Consider the following 15,761-nt stretch of genomic DNA (forward strand, 5'->3'; position numbering starts at 1 on the left):
ACACTGCTGCTGGGAGTGAGCCTCCCAACCTGGATGGATAGACTTGTGACTGCAGGGCTCTAGCTAGCTTGCTACGAATAGCATTGGGAACGTTGCTGCACTGGCTGAGGCTTGCTCTAGCCACCTAAGCGCGAAGCCAGAGGATCAGGTGGATCCGAGCTCGGTGGCTAGTGCAAGCCTCCACTGGTGTACTAACATCCACGCTGCTCTTTTTAGCACACTAGCTTGAGCCATGCAAGCATCAGTCTGCCAGCCAGGCTGGGGGCTCGCCCCCAGCTGTAGGGTAGACCTATGCAAAGATGCTGAGTACGTCTGAAATCAGCCCACAACTATGTGCAGTGCTTTCATTTAAAGATTTAATTCCAAAGCTCATGAGACCATTAATGCTCTTTGTTCTCATTTCTCCTGCCTCCCTAGAGGAGGGAGGATTTTTGTCTTTGCTACCTGCTAATGTATTTAAAACTCTTCTTTTCAGTTACCCTGCCGTTTGTGAATTTTTGCAAAACAATAGTTTGTTATCTGTAATCCGAGCTCATGAAGCCCAGGATGCCGGGTAAGTGCTGCAGTGCTAGGACTGTGCAAGAATGGGTTTTCTTGATTTTTTTTTTTTTTTCCTACCCTTAGCCAGACCAGAATGCTAACACCATGCCCTGCCTTCTAGGTACCGAATGTACAGGAAGAGCCAGACAACAGGCTTTCCATCGCTAATCACAATCTTCTCTGCACCAAACTACCTAGATGTGTATAACAACAAGGGTAAGGCTGGCAAGGCCACATCTCTGCAGTTGTTTTGGATGCCAGTGCTGTTTTAATATTAACCCTTAGGAAACCCCTCTCCAACTTCCTCCTTCTGTTTTGTTGGCAGTAGCCCCAGCTCACTCCATCCTTCTCATTTGAATGAAGCCTCTTCCACTTCCCTAGGTGCGCGCACAGCCTGTGAGCCAGAACATGCTAGTCACTGAGCCCAACTGCATCGTGCTAGCTGCTGTGTGCTGCTACCCCTCTTCTACCAGCCTGGCCTGACCTGCTGATATGATTCTACTCCCACTCATCTGGTTCTCAGCTTTCAGGGGGAGGTGGGTGTCTGGGAAGTGACAGCTGGGGAAGGAGGTGGGATAGCTCAAAACAGGCTCCTCAAGATCCCTGAAGTTAGTATTACCTTTTATCTGCCACAGTGGTCTGATGGAAGCCTAAGAAAACATCTCCTCTTCAATGTGATGTGTGCCTGGGGTAAGCTAGGGTTGAATCCAAAAGAGCTTCATTAAGTGTCATTTTGACAAAAGCCTGTAAACTCATAGTGAAGGTTGCCACTCTGTGAATGACTTGACCCTATCCCAACCCATGTGTTGAAGTACCAGTGCACAAAGGAATAAAGAAACCATGGAGTTAGTAGCTTTGGATCTGAATTTCTTTCCTTTAATCAGTTGAACTTAGATACTTCAGCATCACATTATTTTCCTTTTTTGGGTGACGGCACTGAATGAGAAGTAGCTCTGCTATTAGCATTGCAGCTGCATTCAAATTGGCAGCAGATTGTTGTCATTGCTAACTGAAGTCACGCACTGTTTCGCTGACATCATCAGGTCAGTGGGTCCACAGGACACACTATAGCTAGAAGCGTTTGACACATGTAAACATGAAGGAGAAGGAGGAAGAAAATTGTTCAGAATAGTCCGTGGTGGTTAGAAATACAAATAATGGGATGAAAATGAGCAAAGGTAAAATTTAGGCTGAGAGCAGGAACTCTTCCCTAAGAGCCTGATCTGTAGGGCAGAGGAATAGTCTTGAAGAGGAGTTGGTGGCAATCACTTAGTTACTCTGGACGCAGACCAAGTGTATGCTTCAGAGGGAGCAACCTTAAACTGCTTGGTCAAGAGTGCTTAATAGGCCTTCACCTCTGATTCTGGTATCTGTGGGAGTGTCAGCTTGTACCATGTCATCAGGGGCCCTTAAATGAATATTGACATGCATTGGGAAAAGGAGGATTGCTGTGAAATTAGAACCACACTGAGTACTAAAAGCAGTTGTGAATCTTGTTTCTAAAACTAAAAGCTAAAGCATTTTTCTTAGTCTAAACTAGACTAAGTAGCAAACTTAAGCAAGAGCCCTTCTTTCCCACTCTGACTTTAACTGGCTTTAATTGGTTATTAAAGCGTCCCCCTCTAAGATGGCAAGTTTGCATGCTGTTATAAGTAAACTGTCCAGTTATAAGCCCTGGGGGAATGACATGCATGCTGGTAATGGTGACTGTGCCACTGTAACATGCAGTTGCTGTCCATGTTCATAAACTGTAACCCCTCTGATATTAAATAAGAAGTGAGGGAAACTTTCCGCCTATCTTTCTAACCTTTACTTAGGATCCAAGAGTTTCTAGTTCACGGTTTCTTTGAGGTGACCGTTTTGAGGCTTCTGAGCAGAGTGTACTTTTTCTTTAGAGTCTCATTATATTGTCCTGGGGAGCTATATGGAAGATGAGCTATTGTGAAATGTCTAAAACTTCATGCCCTGTAGTCGTTGATAAACTGAAAATACCACTTAAGCCTCTTAATTCTAGATAAGTAGTAGTTTGGTGCTGCGCAAATGGAACTGGTTGTCATTGTTTGATCACTAACGCTCAGTGCTAGAGGGAGACAGTCTTTGCGCCTCAAAGCTCACAGTGCCTGCATACACACACTCCCTCCCTCTCCTTTTCTAGCTGCTGTGCTGAAATATGAAAACAATGTCATGAACATCAGACAGTTCAACTGTTCTCCACACCCCTACTGGCTTCCAAACTTCATGGATGTCTTCACATGGTCTTTACCTTTTGTAGGGGAAAAGGGTAAGAAAAATAAAGCATTCAGATTTCTGTTTGGCCTAAACAGTGACAGATCATAGCACTGTATGTGATAAAAGCCTCCTGAGGGTAACTAAATATCTGTAAATATCAAATCAAGGGATTATCTCGGAAGTTTTAAATATGTGGTGCAGCTTGGCAGTGTAAAATGGTATGGATAAGTAGTTCAGACTTATCATGACCTATTGTACAGTAGTAGAACTCTGATTGCTAAAGTTCGTCAGATTTTAAGTTTCTTTGGGGAAAAAAGTCTGCTTTGCCATTACCAAGAAGTTAAATAAAATGGTCCCTGTTTCACAGTATTTTTGTACTGATGAACCAGCCCTGATTAGGTAATTCCCCCAACTGTGCTGACATCTTCCATGGTACACAAAGAAAGAGGTAAATACGATGTAGATGTGTGGTCCATCAGAAAGAGCATTCACCACAATCAGGGAGAGGCTTTGATTTCAGCTTTAATAAGGTATGGCTGCCTAAAAAAACAGATTGTGCCAAAATTCCAGCTTCTTCATAAAGGAGCACTGCTCTCTCCCAAACAGTCTAGATTCTCTTTCAGGGCTTTAGGTTTTGGGGATAGCTTAAAGGTCTAAAATGTTGACTCTGTTGAACCAAAGATTGAAATTCCAGAAGAGCCGACATTCCCTGAAACAGATGGAGTATTATGCAGTTTTTATGGGGTAGGGGGAGATGAGGGGGAATGGGAAGGGCCCTTAACTGAGACCCAATCTCTTCTGCATGAACACTGTGGATACCATACTCCCTGACCAGTTCCCATGCAGTTGTGCAGCATTCTGTGCAATGCTCAGATTGCGCCCACCTCTATGACGGAGGATCTCAAGTATCTAATCAAATGTATTTTGGGATCCTCTGCAATGAAAGATGCTGCAGAATGTAGCTATAAAACATCTTTGGGCTCCCTCTTCAAATGTATAAATGACTGATCTCATTGGTTCAATCCAGCTCACCATCTCAGATACCCTCCCCCCTTGAGCTGTGTGAGCGCCAGTCCCCTCTAATCTTCCTACCGATTTGTCACTACTTCTTGCAGTCACAGAGATGCTGGTCAACATCCTCAACATATGCTCTGATGATGAGTTGATTTCAGATGGTGATGAAACTTTGGAAGGTAACAACCTTTATTACAAGTTGGGCTGATAACAGTGGTGAGGGAATGGTTTAAAGCTAAGCTAAGAGATTGGCATCCACTTTAGAACTAGAAACAAAACTGTCCCTTTGCGATCTAGTGACAGTGAAGTGCATAGGGTTGTACTTATTTGTGGCAATGCACTCCTCGCTAGATAATCTGAAGAATGATTTCCTGGCATTACGAGGTCATGGGATTATTCCCCATTTTATTTTTTCTGACTCAAACATTATTACCCAATCTACTGCTGCAGACAGTCTTTCCGCTGCTACTCTGCCCCTCTAGATCTAAACTTTAACACTCAAGCACTGGGCCAATTTGTCCTTCCTTTTCATACTAGCTCCAGAAATAGCAGCCAATTATTTGGTCTTGATTAGTGATTTTTGAAGTGATGATGTGTGAAGAAAGCTGAATGCAGGTGGAGTAATACATAAATTTTGATAAATGGAAAAGTACTGAGAGAAAATAAAGTAAATGTGGCATGGAAGTAGTAGGGAGGTATAATGTAACAAGGTGCCACTTCTATCAACAGGTGGAGACTTTAACCCGCTTCTCCCATTGAATTTCATTTTTGATTTTTTTTTTTCCCCCTCCCTCCCATGAAAATTAAATTTGTTTCTTCTATCTCTGTCTTCATCTCCTTGTTTCTTGGTGTCTCCTCTCCCTGAAGATCACTACATTTCAAGCTATCAGAAAGGTACCCAGCTAGAATTTGCTGCAAGCTTAATTCTCACTGCCTGTGTCACCAGATTCCTTGGAGTGGATTTGAATAGCTGACTAGTTGGGGAGGCTCTCCATCCCCCTTTCAGTTTTAACATAAGCGCCGTGTGGTTTTTTAACCCTGCTATGTTCCTCTAGGAACTTGAGAGTTGGGGTCACATTTCTATTTGGCTTCCAAATGCAGCCACCTAGTGCATGGCTGAACCATTGGTGCATGTTCAATCTCCAGTTCGGCTTGTACTGTTCTAATGTTTGATAGTGCCATTTGAAGAGTCTTAGCTGAGAGGAGATGTATCTATCCTATTTTATCATCAATCACCTTCCATGTTTTTCTCCCAGCATACATAGTAAAAGGGGAGTACACCTACCTCACTGTATGTTTGAGTGAGAGTCAAAGCAGAGTTGCAAGGCAGTGTGTGTTTATGCCAGAGGTGATGCTTGTGTGACCACTCTCCCTTCTACAAGCACAGCCCAGCATTCCAAGGTATTCATCAGCGGTCAGATTTGTCTGTGTTCTGCCTTACCAAACTGTCTACATGGCTGAGTCATTTGTGTTACATTCTGTGTAACGTGATCTGACCTGTCGAGTAAAGATCTGCTGCTTCCCGCAAGAACTGTGAGATCCATTCTTCTGGTGGTTCTGCTCTTTCCTTAGACCTTTATTCTGTGTCATTTTGTCAGTGTCACCATTCTCATTTCCATTCCTACTCCCTCCCAAGAGATTGTTTTCTAGAGAACATAACTGTAAATTTGTAATCCATGATTTCTCTTTCCTAGAGCCAGACAGATGCCGCATACTGACATTACCTGTGGCTTTAAAAGGAGGGCAGAAAATCCTTACACAATTTGTTTTCTTTCAAAGCAGGCACGACCGTCCGTAAGGAGATCATCAGGAATAAGATCAGAGCCATTGGGAAGATGGCGCGTGTTTTTTCAGTTCTCCGGTAAGAAGGCAACTTGGGAGTGTTTTGTGTGTGAGCTTAAAGTGCAATCTGGGTAGTGGGGGGTTGCTCCTCTGTCTGACCCGTATGAGTGAAGGTAGTAGTATGCAGGCAGGAATCCAGCTGAGAGAGACTGCAAAACTATATCAAAATGGGGAGTCTGGGTTTGGGGAAATTGCTCCCATCTATCCGTAGTCTGGTGCTGCAAAGCTGATGGTCAGTCCTGTTCTTCGGGGACTACAAAAACCTCCATCCCATCAAAGCTAGCATCCTCATCAACAGAAAAGATTAGACCTGTAGTGGGGATCCCTCCAGATCAGAGGTGCATTTCATTTAAATAAGGAAGTATTGGTTGAAGTTGCCATTGGCTTTGCTGCACGTCGTCCTAGTAAATAGAGCATCTGAGCCTGCAAGGTTGTATTAAACTTCCTGGTGGAAAAAGACATCAAATGGAAGCTGTTTGGATCACCTTCGGCAGTTTACTGCCAAGATGGTACAGACCTAGGCTTGAGGGTTACCCAAAGGTAAGTACGTAGCATTCCCCTAGGAGGGAAGGAATATTTTAGTGAGCATGCCGCTGGCTGTAACCCTCTTGCCTAAATGCTGGTTCTGATAAGAGTAATCCATCCTTCTACATCCTTTTTTTTCAGAGAGGAGAGTGAGAGTGTGCTGACTCTCAAGGGCCTGACTCCCACAGGTACACTGCCCCTGGGAGTCCTCTCAGGGGGAAAGCAGACTCTACAGACTGGTGAGTACATGCGAAATAACCCTTTCAGTGAGCTCCATGCACAGTGTATCTCATGCTCCAGTGTTACACGTGTACATAGGTGCTTCTCGACGTGTGGCTTGGGACATGCGAGGGAGCCACCAGCACTTGTTTGGAGGAGTCAAGATTCTCTATTTGCCATATCTGGTGTTCTGCTGAAGCAGAGCTAGCACGGAAATATCTGGCCTTCAGGTGCCACCATAAACCATTGGGCCAGTTCCTACAGTTCCTCTCCTGCAGCACCATGGGAATGGGGGCAAAGGATTCTCGGGAGGACCATTGTGTGGGGTCTTAGGAGGGAACGGTTGAGAACTCCTGGTATGAAGTGATACAAACTGGGGTGGGAGGTCTTTTCTAAAATACTAGTATAATCTCGTGGTCAAAGGGTTGTCCCCCCGCTCTTAGCATTGCCTCCAGGCATTCTCTGCTTCAGCTACTCTGCTGCTGCTGTGTAACAATGTACATGAATAGTACGATAAATGAGTCTGCTTTTTAGGGTTTTTTTGTCAAAATAAATCCCTTTGTTTTCAACCCTAATATTATGATTCCAGGAGGGGGGAACTTATATTTTTACTTTGAAATAGGTTAGTTCTCTCAAGTATGTTTTTGAAGTTCAAACTTGGCAATCCCAGTGACTTGGTCCATTGGGTTTGAGTAGCTTTCCTGTATGCTTGTTACTTTCTCTGTATTTTTGGCAAGTACGCTTGTTGCTCCCCACCTGGGCTTCCCACCAATCAGTCTCAAATTATATTAACGTTCTGAGAGTAGCACTGATCAAACCTCACATAAGTAGTGTGTTTCAGGCCACAGGGGGTGGAGATTGGCTGGTGGTCAGGGAATGAGTTATTATCGTAACGTGTGTCCCCCAGAGGGAATCCCGTAATCTAGTGTTTTAATCCTTTCCTGCTGCCAGGTCTTCAGTACTGGCATATAATTGGCCTGCTTTTCTTTCCAATGAGCATTGGGTGATTTCCTGATGGCTCAGAAAGAGATGTGTTCTGGGACTGTGTCTCTTTGTTTAAATATTTCATGGGTGCTTGAGAGGAGACTTGCTATTGGGTTTAGAGGATGTAGCATCTTCCCAAGCTTTGTAGGTTTTCTTTGTCCAAGGAGATGTGCGAGTTTACTTTATGCTCTGTCCAAGGTGATTTCTGCCACACTGATTAAGCTACAGGCATGAGAATAGAAAGTCAGTAGGTGAGAGAGCAGGTGTTCACCTTGAAGGTGTTCTGATGACCTTGGGATACAAAAGACTAGAGCCGGACTTAGTCATGTAGCATTGTTTTATGCAGCTCTAGTTTGAAGGATGATGCATGTTATAGACCGGAGAGATGCAAACAAGCTTAGGACACAGACTTCTGTCTATTGCTTTTTTAGGTTATTCCTCTCCCCAGAACGCCCACCTCCTCAGGGGTGAGGTGCAATGCAGACATGTCCCAAAGTTTCTGAAGAGCTACGCTTTGACCTGAAGTGAAGGATTTTAGCTTTACACAGCTTCATAGTGAGCTTTGTGGTTTGATCATAATAGTAAGAGAGATGGCAGATCAATTAGATAATTCCTGCTGCTCTTACCCTGTCCTTCCTCCTCCTCGTTCAGTCTCTGTTGACTTCCCCTCTTCTGTATGAAGTCTGAGCTTCTCACCTTCAAGGCAATCATAACTCCACTGCTACCTGCATCTCCATGCTCAGCTCTTAAGCACCATCCTGCTTCTCATGCTCTCCCCAAGTCTCTCTCCTGGTCATTCCTTGTCCTTCTTGTCCACTCCTAACTTCATGCTGCCTTCCATGCTACCCATATGCTTGGAACATGCACCAAATGCCCTCCTTCAAAAACCACTCTAGAAACTCCCTTGTTCTGTCATGCATTCCACAGATAATGTCCACACTGAGTTGTGAGCATTCAGTGTTGTATTGGGTCATCTTGTGCCCTCATTGTGAGGGCGGGGGGGCTGGGAGTTGGTTTGCTCCCCTTCTCACCGTCTCTGCGCCATTTACAGATCTTTCATGACATGAGATTAACAAGAGTCAACTAAAGATGCTCAACCCGGAGCTACAATGTTAACGCACAACGCTATCCCTTCCTCACCCTCTGTCTGGAAGCCTGAACACGTGACCTGTGCATTATGCCACAAGGATTTAACAATCTCAGGCACTCTCAAGCCTAAAGGGGAAATAGATTCCAGTCAAGGTCCCTCCATTGAGAATGCCTTGCTACCAGGTGTTCTGACAGGGGTTAAGCGCACAAGCACGTTGACAATCACAGCCGTTCCGGGGGCGGAGGGAGACATGACATTGCTGAAACCTTATGGTGTCCTGTTGCTTAGTAACCCTTTTTGTGGGAGGAGTTGAAGCCAAGTAGGTTTGAAATATCTGCCTGTGCTGCGTTCTACTTCAAGACATCAGGAGCCGAACAGCCTAGTTACTGTGCTACTCAGCACTCCGCTGCCAGAAAAGGAGCCAACCCCCTTTCCTTCCCCTCCTGTCCAAGTGCCAGCCTGTTGGTTAAGGTCAGCTGCTTCTTTAAATGACAAGGGCACTTCTGCCACAGGTAGGTTTGTGCACTGCAATCTCCAGGAGGCAGTGAGTTCCATCCATGGAAGTCTCCTTCCCAGAGCATCACTGAGCTGAAGGCAATAGCTGGTGCCCATTAAATGTGGCATTCTTCAGTTTGGGAGGTACCAGCCCCATGGCTGTCATGGGACACACATGCACCTGGCCCAGGGGGTGCTGAAAGGCCAGCCCTGTTAGTTGCTTTGTTAATTTTTTTGGACTCAGCAGTTTGACATGGATGGTGAACTTCGTGCCACAAAGAGGAAGGAGGCTCCCAAACAGCCTGAAGCTTGAATCCTCAGCTGAAAATCCCAGCTGAGTGAAATCCCCTTCCAGTCCTTCTGTCTCTAGTTCCTGTCAGTCCTTCTCTGCCAGCTGATCTTCATCACGATCCTTACTGGGGCGGGGAAGGTTGTGGGTCTCTAATGGCAGCAGTAATGTTAGTTCACTCACTCTTTTCTGTCTTCATTTTTGCATGCCACTGTTCCTCCTGTCTTACAGCCACAGTAGAAGCGGTAGAGGCACGGGAAGGTATGGCTAGAATCCTGCGAGAGACTCAATCATGTTTGTCTGCTAATTTTAAGGAGCTTTATCAGCAGTATGAAAGCTTTTTACTCTTGCATCACCAAAAAGGGGGGAAGATTGGCCCCTTCTGGGGAAATAAATAACATATTGGGCTACCTCAGATCTGTCTCAGCCTTGGTGTCCCAGAGATGAGTTGGAATGCTTAATTTCATGAGACCGGGCTTCTGGGACTGCTGTATTTCTGTAGCAGGATCCCAGACTGAGAATTCGGGTGTCTCATCAAGGTCCGAGTGTTGATTCCTGAAACTTCATCACTGGATGGTTTGTTGCTCAGCTCGGGCCTTTGACGATATGTTTCTGAAGGCTGCAAGAACAGTTGACCAAAACAATATAGGAAATATTTGATTGTATTTATTGCTATCGTGGCTCCTTGGGATCTGATCTCAGCCTTTCCCTAACCTTCGGGTGGAGTTAACACAGTGTGGAGAGGCAGTATCCTCTCTGCAGTTAAAGTAGTAATACCAGAGTAATGAAATTACTGCTTTGGAAACTTACTTTCTCCTTCGCAATTTTATCGGATTTACATTGGGTAAAACCGCACTATTTGGAGATTACGATATCCGAAAGAATTTAATCTTTAAAAACACTTGGAGCAAAACCTTTTACTTAAATCTATTGTAAAGCAAACCAGCTAAATGCTTTGTGTAGGGCAGTCCCTGCAAGGAACTTGAATTACTGCAAGGTTGAGTAGAAACAAAGACATACGCATCTGCAGTGGGGCTCTGTCCCATGTGTTTAGCTCCTGGTCATGCAAGATAAAATGCTTCCTTTCCGATCCAAGGATTAGCTCTTTCTCCTCTTTGTGGTGTTGCAGTGCGTGGTTTTTGTGTTGAAGTAAAACACCCTTTGTTGATTTGTCCTCACTATTTTTTTTAGTATTACGTTTTTCAGCTTTGAAAGTGTGCTGCTATTTCACTGCATTAACTCTTCAGAACACAGGGCACATGTCTGGCCTGCAAGTTGCCCCCGCTAAACAGTATCGCAAGGGAAGTCATAAGTGAAAACCATGCAAATGAGCACTGGCTTTATTTGTGCTGCTGAGTAAATTGAACTGGGCCCTAGAAATCGGTTTAGTGAAACGTAATGCAACTCTACATGTCACCAATAGAACTCTGCCAAGTGCATGAGACAATAACAGAATCATACAGAGATCTGCTACTTACTTTTTCTTAACCAGACATGTGCTCTGTAGCCACGACTCTCGGTTCTGTAGTATGGTGTGTGCTGATAGGCTGTTCCTTGGTATGCTGTTGCACAGACTGACGCTCTTCTTTCCCCTCCTTGCTCTAGCCATCCGTGGATTTTCACCGCAGCACAAGATCCGCAGCTTCGAAGAAGCCAGAGGGTTGGACCGCATTAACGAACGCATGCCGCCGCGCAAAGATTCAGTGCACCCAGACGGGCCGGTGAACTTGGTAACCTCAACAAACTCTGCGGAAAAGAATGGCACAGGGAAGAAAGCTTAGTAATGGTTCTAATGCCCAATCTGCACCACTAAAGGATCCAAAACTTAATGAATTTTATTTATTTATTATTGGGGTGGGATAGGGATGGGGAGAAATAAACTTAACCTGGAGGCACGTTCATAATCCAGTTTGCATCCATTCTGTAAGAAAGGTGACCATTTTGTAATTTTTTAATTTATGTTCAGTATATAAAAAGTCCATCTTTTTTAATTTAGAAACCAATCTAATTGCTAGTGCATATATGAAGTGTTGTGCTGTACAGCTGACCTCTCCCACACAGAAGGGGATCCTCTGAGGATTTAAAAAAAAAAAACCCACACAGAGTCCCAAGCAACTTTGACTTTGGTACAGTTTTAAATTAGCCTGTGCTTTCAAAAGCAGCAACTTTCATTTTAAAACATGTTTTCACAACTGTCTTCACTGAGTTTGCTGTTGTTTTCTTCAACTTTTGTTGTCTAGCTGCATCCGCTGCTTTAGCAATTGATTTTGTGGAAGATGGCATGCTGCGTGGTGCGACTGGCTTAGACCCATCCTTCACTTTTTGGAAGAATTTTTATCCTAGGTGATGTTAAAGTGGATAGTTCAGATTCCAGCTGGGGTGTTGCATTATCTCTTGGGGATAAGGGTACAAATTTTCCAGTTCTAGCATATTTTTTTCAGGATTCCAATAGAACGAAAAACTTGTTAGTATGACCTGGAAGGTGGGCATGGGAAAGCATCCCCTCTAGTCACTATTCTTTCTAAAGCTTTTGGTTTTCAGACTCTGTGAAGCAAACCATTTGCATCGTTCCATCAGTACAGACAACACTTGAAGTGCATCTAAATGTTCTTTACAGAACACCATGCATTTTGATTTACAGTCCATTGAAACAGGAGTAGGTCAGTGCATACTAGGGAGCATTTAGTGCACAACAGCAAGATCCATGTAGCCAGTTAATGTACTAGGATTTACACCCTAGCTTGCCGTGCACTGTGTCTTGACAAGCCCTTGGTGTTGGTGTTGCCACAGGCAGTAACAACCAGGACAGACAGACCAACCCCACACCCACCCACTATAAGGGATTAGGCGAGCAAGAACCTAGTGGCCAGTGGAGGTATGGAAGATGTATGCTGTATGGAAGATGGTGAGCCATCCAGGGAACATCAGTGACTCCATCTGAAAGAGGGAGTAATTTACCTGGCCACAGATAAGTGGATAGATGGCATGGGGAAGGATTGGTGATGTATATTGATCATTGCCCCCTTCCCCTAAATATCTGTGCTGTTGAATGGTCAGTGCAGAGAGGGACTTGTGAAACACGTACGTTCTTGGAAACCTCTGTGTCCTTTGGTTGTACTGCGGAGGATAATTTTTAGAGAAGAAAAGTGGCTTGGAGAACTCAGTGGATCTGGGCTAGAGATTCTTGAAGGCAGTTTGTATAGTATATCTCTTAGTGAGTAGGGGGAAAGGAGATCTCTTTCGGGGATGGTGGGTTTCTACTATAAATGCACCAGTGGGGATGCCAAAAGATGGCCACTATACACTGTAAAGTGTTTTGAAGTTGGAATCTAAATAAGCAAAGTACCCAGTTTGGTTCATTTACTTATTCAGACTTTGACTGAATCCAGTTTTGAAACCGACTTTGAAAAATCCAAACCTGGTTGCTTATTTTTACAAAATGCATACTCCTCATTTCCTGCCTTTCCCTTATTGGTCATTTTAGCTAAATCCCCTCCTCTTTATTCTATTGCAAAGCAGCATCACTCAAATGCTAGTCCCTGGCTGCTTTTCACTCGCCTTCCCACTTGAACAAATGTATGACATCTCGTGCCACCAAGCAGATGAGGCAGATGAGCAGGGTTAAACTCTACCCTCTAGGTGATCCACACACCCTGTTCTCTGTTTTGTCTTGAAGTCCCTTGATGTTACTATCTTTCCTTCATGCTGTGGGCATAGTCGTTGATTCTCAGTCCCAGAGGAAGGCAGCTGCCTTACAGGAATCTTTTAAATTGTCACTTCTAATGATATGTCACAAACTTAATTTCATACCAGTTATTTAGGACACTGCATCTGAGCAGATGGGGGTTTTAGCGATGGACTCTTACAGTCACGTGTCACCATTTTTTTTACATGACTGCCGCTTTGTGAAAGTGAGTGTTTTTGGAAGGCTTGTCTGTTTCTTACTCCATGTGGGGCAAGGGGTCCCTTTCGTTATCCCTTTTCTTTCTATGGCATCTGTTCCAAAGCAGGAATAGACCTAAACATTACATCTTCCTTTTAAAAGATGGATGGTAGTGCAGTATGCTGCCCTACACACTCTGACCTGGCTGAGATCTTCTCTGAGCAGCATCTCTGGTTCAAGAGCCATGTGGCAGGCACCAGAAGGAGATGAATCTGTCCCTCCTTAGGGGTTAGTGAATAACAGGGGGCAGATGTTTGACTAGGTGGGATCCCTCCTGTACATAGTAATGGTGGGAGGAGAAGACACTGCCAAGGTATCCTCTGCTCATCACGCTTTGGAAGCTTAACACTGACCGTTGTTTCTGCGCCAGTTACAACGGAAGCTTTGCTCCTGGGCTCTGGGCTGCTGGTGTTGGCTTTCTTGAAAAGAAAAGGGGTTTGTTCATGAAACGCTGTCCTGTTCTGTGCTTTTTTTTAAAAGCAGGTCGCACTTCAGCCCTACCAGCTTCTACTGTAACCCTCTTTGCCCTTACTCCTCAAAGAAAAAGATCAGTTTCTGTTTCAAACCTGGAGGCTCACCATAGCATTGCTTAAGTGGTGTTTGCAAAGCATGGAGCTTCGAAACCATAGTTACTGGAGCTGCGTGCTTGCCGCAATTATCCTCAAATAATCGGGGGACATAACTGGGGGTGACAGCTGGCTTCCTAAATTCTGATTGGCTTGTGACTTAGCAATATATTGAGCCAGAGGGGGCTTGTTTTTAAGCTTGCTAATTGTTGGGTGTTCCTTAAACAGGAGTCCCGAGTCCTCTGCTAATTGTCAGTCAATGAGGCTGTCTCCGATGGGGAGGAGCCCAGCTCTCACATTAGTCACAATCAGTTTGAATGAGCAGTACTGAGCGGCTCTGACAGCAGTCACTAGCCCAGCATGTTGTGGGCGGAAGGAGCTCTCTGGGTGACTCATGGCTTCCCCATGCAGGAGCTATCCGGTCTTTCCCCTCCTTATTCGATCAAGCTGAGAGCTGCTGGAAACGTATTCCATATCCCACACAAGCCCATGCAGATAGGATGCTGTCAGGCGAAGAACAGCCTCCCGTTGCTATGGGAACAGTGCCAGGGTCTGTGTTTCTTCAGCACAGTATGCAGTGTTCTTAATGGGGCGAGGGGGTGAGCAGCAGCGCAGATTGGGGAGAGTGGGTGTTAATTACCCCTTAATTGATGTTCATCTTGTAACCTTCCCTGTCCTGGCTTTTCCTGTTTAATTCAGAGGTTAACTAGCTCCTGTTGCGCCGAGTGGTGCTGTAAGTGGGTAGCAGTCTGTGAGCAGTGGTGATCGTGCATTGACAGTCGGGGAAGAGTGTACCATCACCAGCTGTGGTTGTCTTGGGCATGTTGAGATTCCACCTGCAATCAGAGCCAGGAGTGGCCAGGATTTTTGCTTTTAAAATGTAAACAGTATGTGAACCAACCTTCAGTGCTAAGCATTTAAACCTTGCAGTCCCCGTCACTTCTGTTCTTTGTGTCCCAAGGAAGGAGGGGGAGAGATACCTCGAAGCCTAGGCCTTTGAGTGCTGGGCAGCTCTGGAAAGAAAGCAGAGCTCATTCCCAGCAAAGCATCATCCCACAACCACAGCCTTTGGTGTGAGAGGGGCTCCTGTCCTTCTGCATTGTAACAGACGAGTGCAAAGAACTGTGGCCTTCAAAGCCATGTCTGAGAGAGGGAGGTGCTTAAATATTTCCCCTGCTCCCAGTGCAAAAGTATTGCAGAGACATGAAGTAGTTTCTCCTCTTCCAGCTCCCCATCCCATCTCCCAGAAACCCAGCACTGGTTCTGCCTTGGAACTATGCATGTCTAAAGAGGCCTCATCTCAGAGCTCCATTCCGTCCTCTGTTTCCATCCCCTCTTGCCAGCCAGCTGCAGAAGCTTGACAAATGAGACTTTGCAAAAAAAATAAATAAATAAATAAATAATAATAAAAAAAACACAAAAGCCAAGGAGTACAATCAGTCCATGGAACTCCAGACTATTAAGGGCAGTGCACTCCTTTCTCCACAAGGCTGTCCCTAGCAGCCTGTCTTATTTTTGCATGTTATAGCAAGGTGCATGTAACAAGGAGGGAGTCAGCAATGGGATATTTTAGCATTGGGAACAAAGGTGCATTCACCTTGTTTTGGGAGAACCTTTTACTGTGATGCCATCCCGCACACCTATTTTTAAGGGCCTTCCTTGGCACACCACCACACTCGGGTAAATCTTACCTAGCTAGATTCTTGTAACGGAACAGCTCGGAGGCTTGTCTGCCTCAGACCCAAAGGACGGTCAAGCCCCTAAGAACATGTGTTGGATATGGTGATGATAACTTAGGTTCTCGCCGCTGAAGGAGCATATGCCCGTTGCCTGGAGACTGCCTCCTTTTTTCTTGCTTTTTTTAGTTATGTTTAAAGAAAAATGGTGAAAAATGTTATTTATTGGCAGAAATTATTTAATATAATTTCTCTTTTTTGTGAACAAGGAATGAATTTGTTAGAACTGTCTTAATGTAAATTGGAAGTCATCTTTAAAAAAAAAAAGTTAAAAATTAAATGACAGTCA

At 44.7% G+C, this 15,761-nt stretch overlaps 1 protein-coding gene across 3 annotated transcripts in view; it reads left to right on the forward strand.

Annotated features, from left to right (window-relative positions):
* PPP3CC (protein phosphatase 3 catalytic subunit gamma) overlaps positions 1-15,761 on the forward strand; it is a 53,588-nt gene extending 37,827 nt beyond the window's left edge. The window contains exons 7-14 of one of the 3 annotated variants that reach the window (XM_073325349.2): positions 476-553; positions 662-756; positions 2,696-2,821; positions 3,885-3,962; positions 5,563-5,644; positions 6,292-6,389; positions 9,459-9,488; positions 10,833-15,761. In XM_073325349.2, coding sequence (XP_073181450.2) covers positions 476-553; positions 662-756; positions 2,696-2,821; positions 3,885-3,962; positions 5,563-5,644; positions 6,292-6,389; positions 9,459-9,488; positions 10,833-11,008 — 763 coding nt within the window. In that variant the 3' untranslated portion in view covers positions 11,009-15,761. The remainder of the gene's footprint in view (positions 1-475; positions 554-661; positions 757-2,695; positions 2,822-3,884; positions 3,963-5,562; positions 5,645-6,291; positions 6,390-9,458; positions 9,489-10,832) is intronic. The other 2 variants (XM_073325350.2, XM_073325351.2) reach the window with 2 other exon arrangements.

This window comes from Lepidochelys kempii, chromosome 26 (genome assembly GCF_965140285.1).
Source record: "Lepidochelys kempii isolate rLepKem1 chromosome 26, rLepKem1.hap1, whole genome shotgun sequence".
Taxonomy (NCBI): domain Eukaryota; kingdom Metazoa; phylum Chordata; order Testudines; family Cheloniidae; genus Lepidochelys; species Lepidochelys kempii.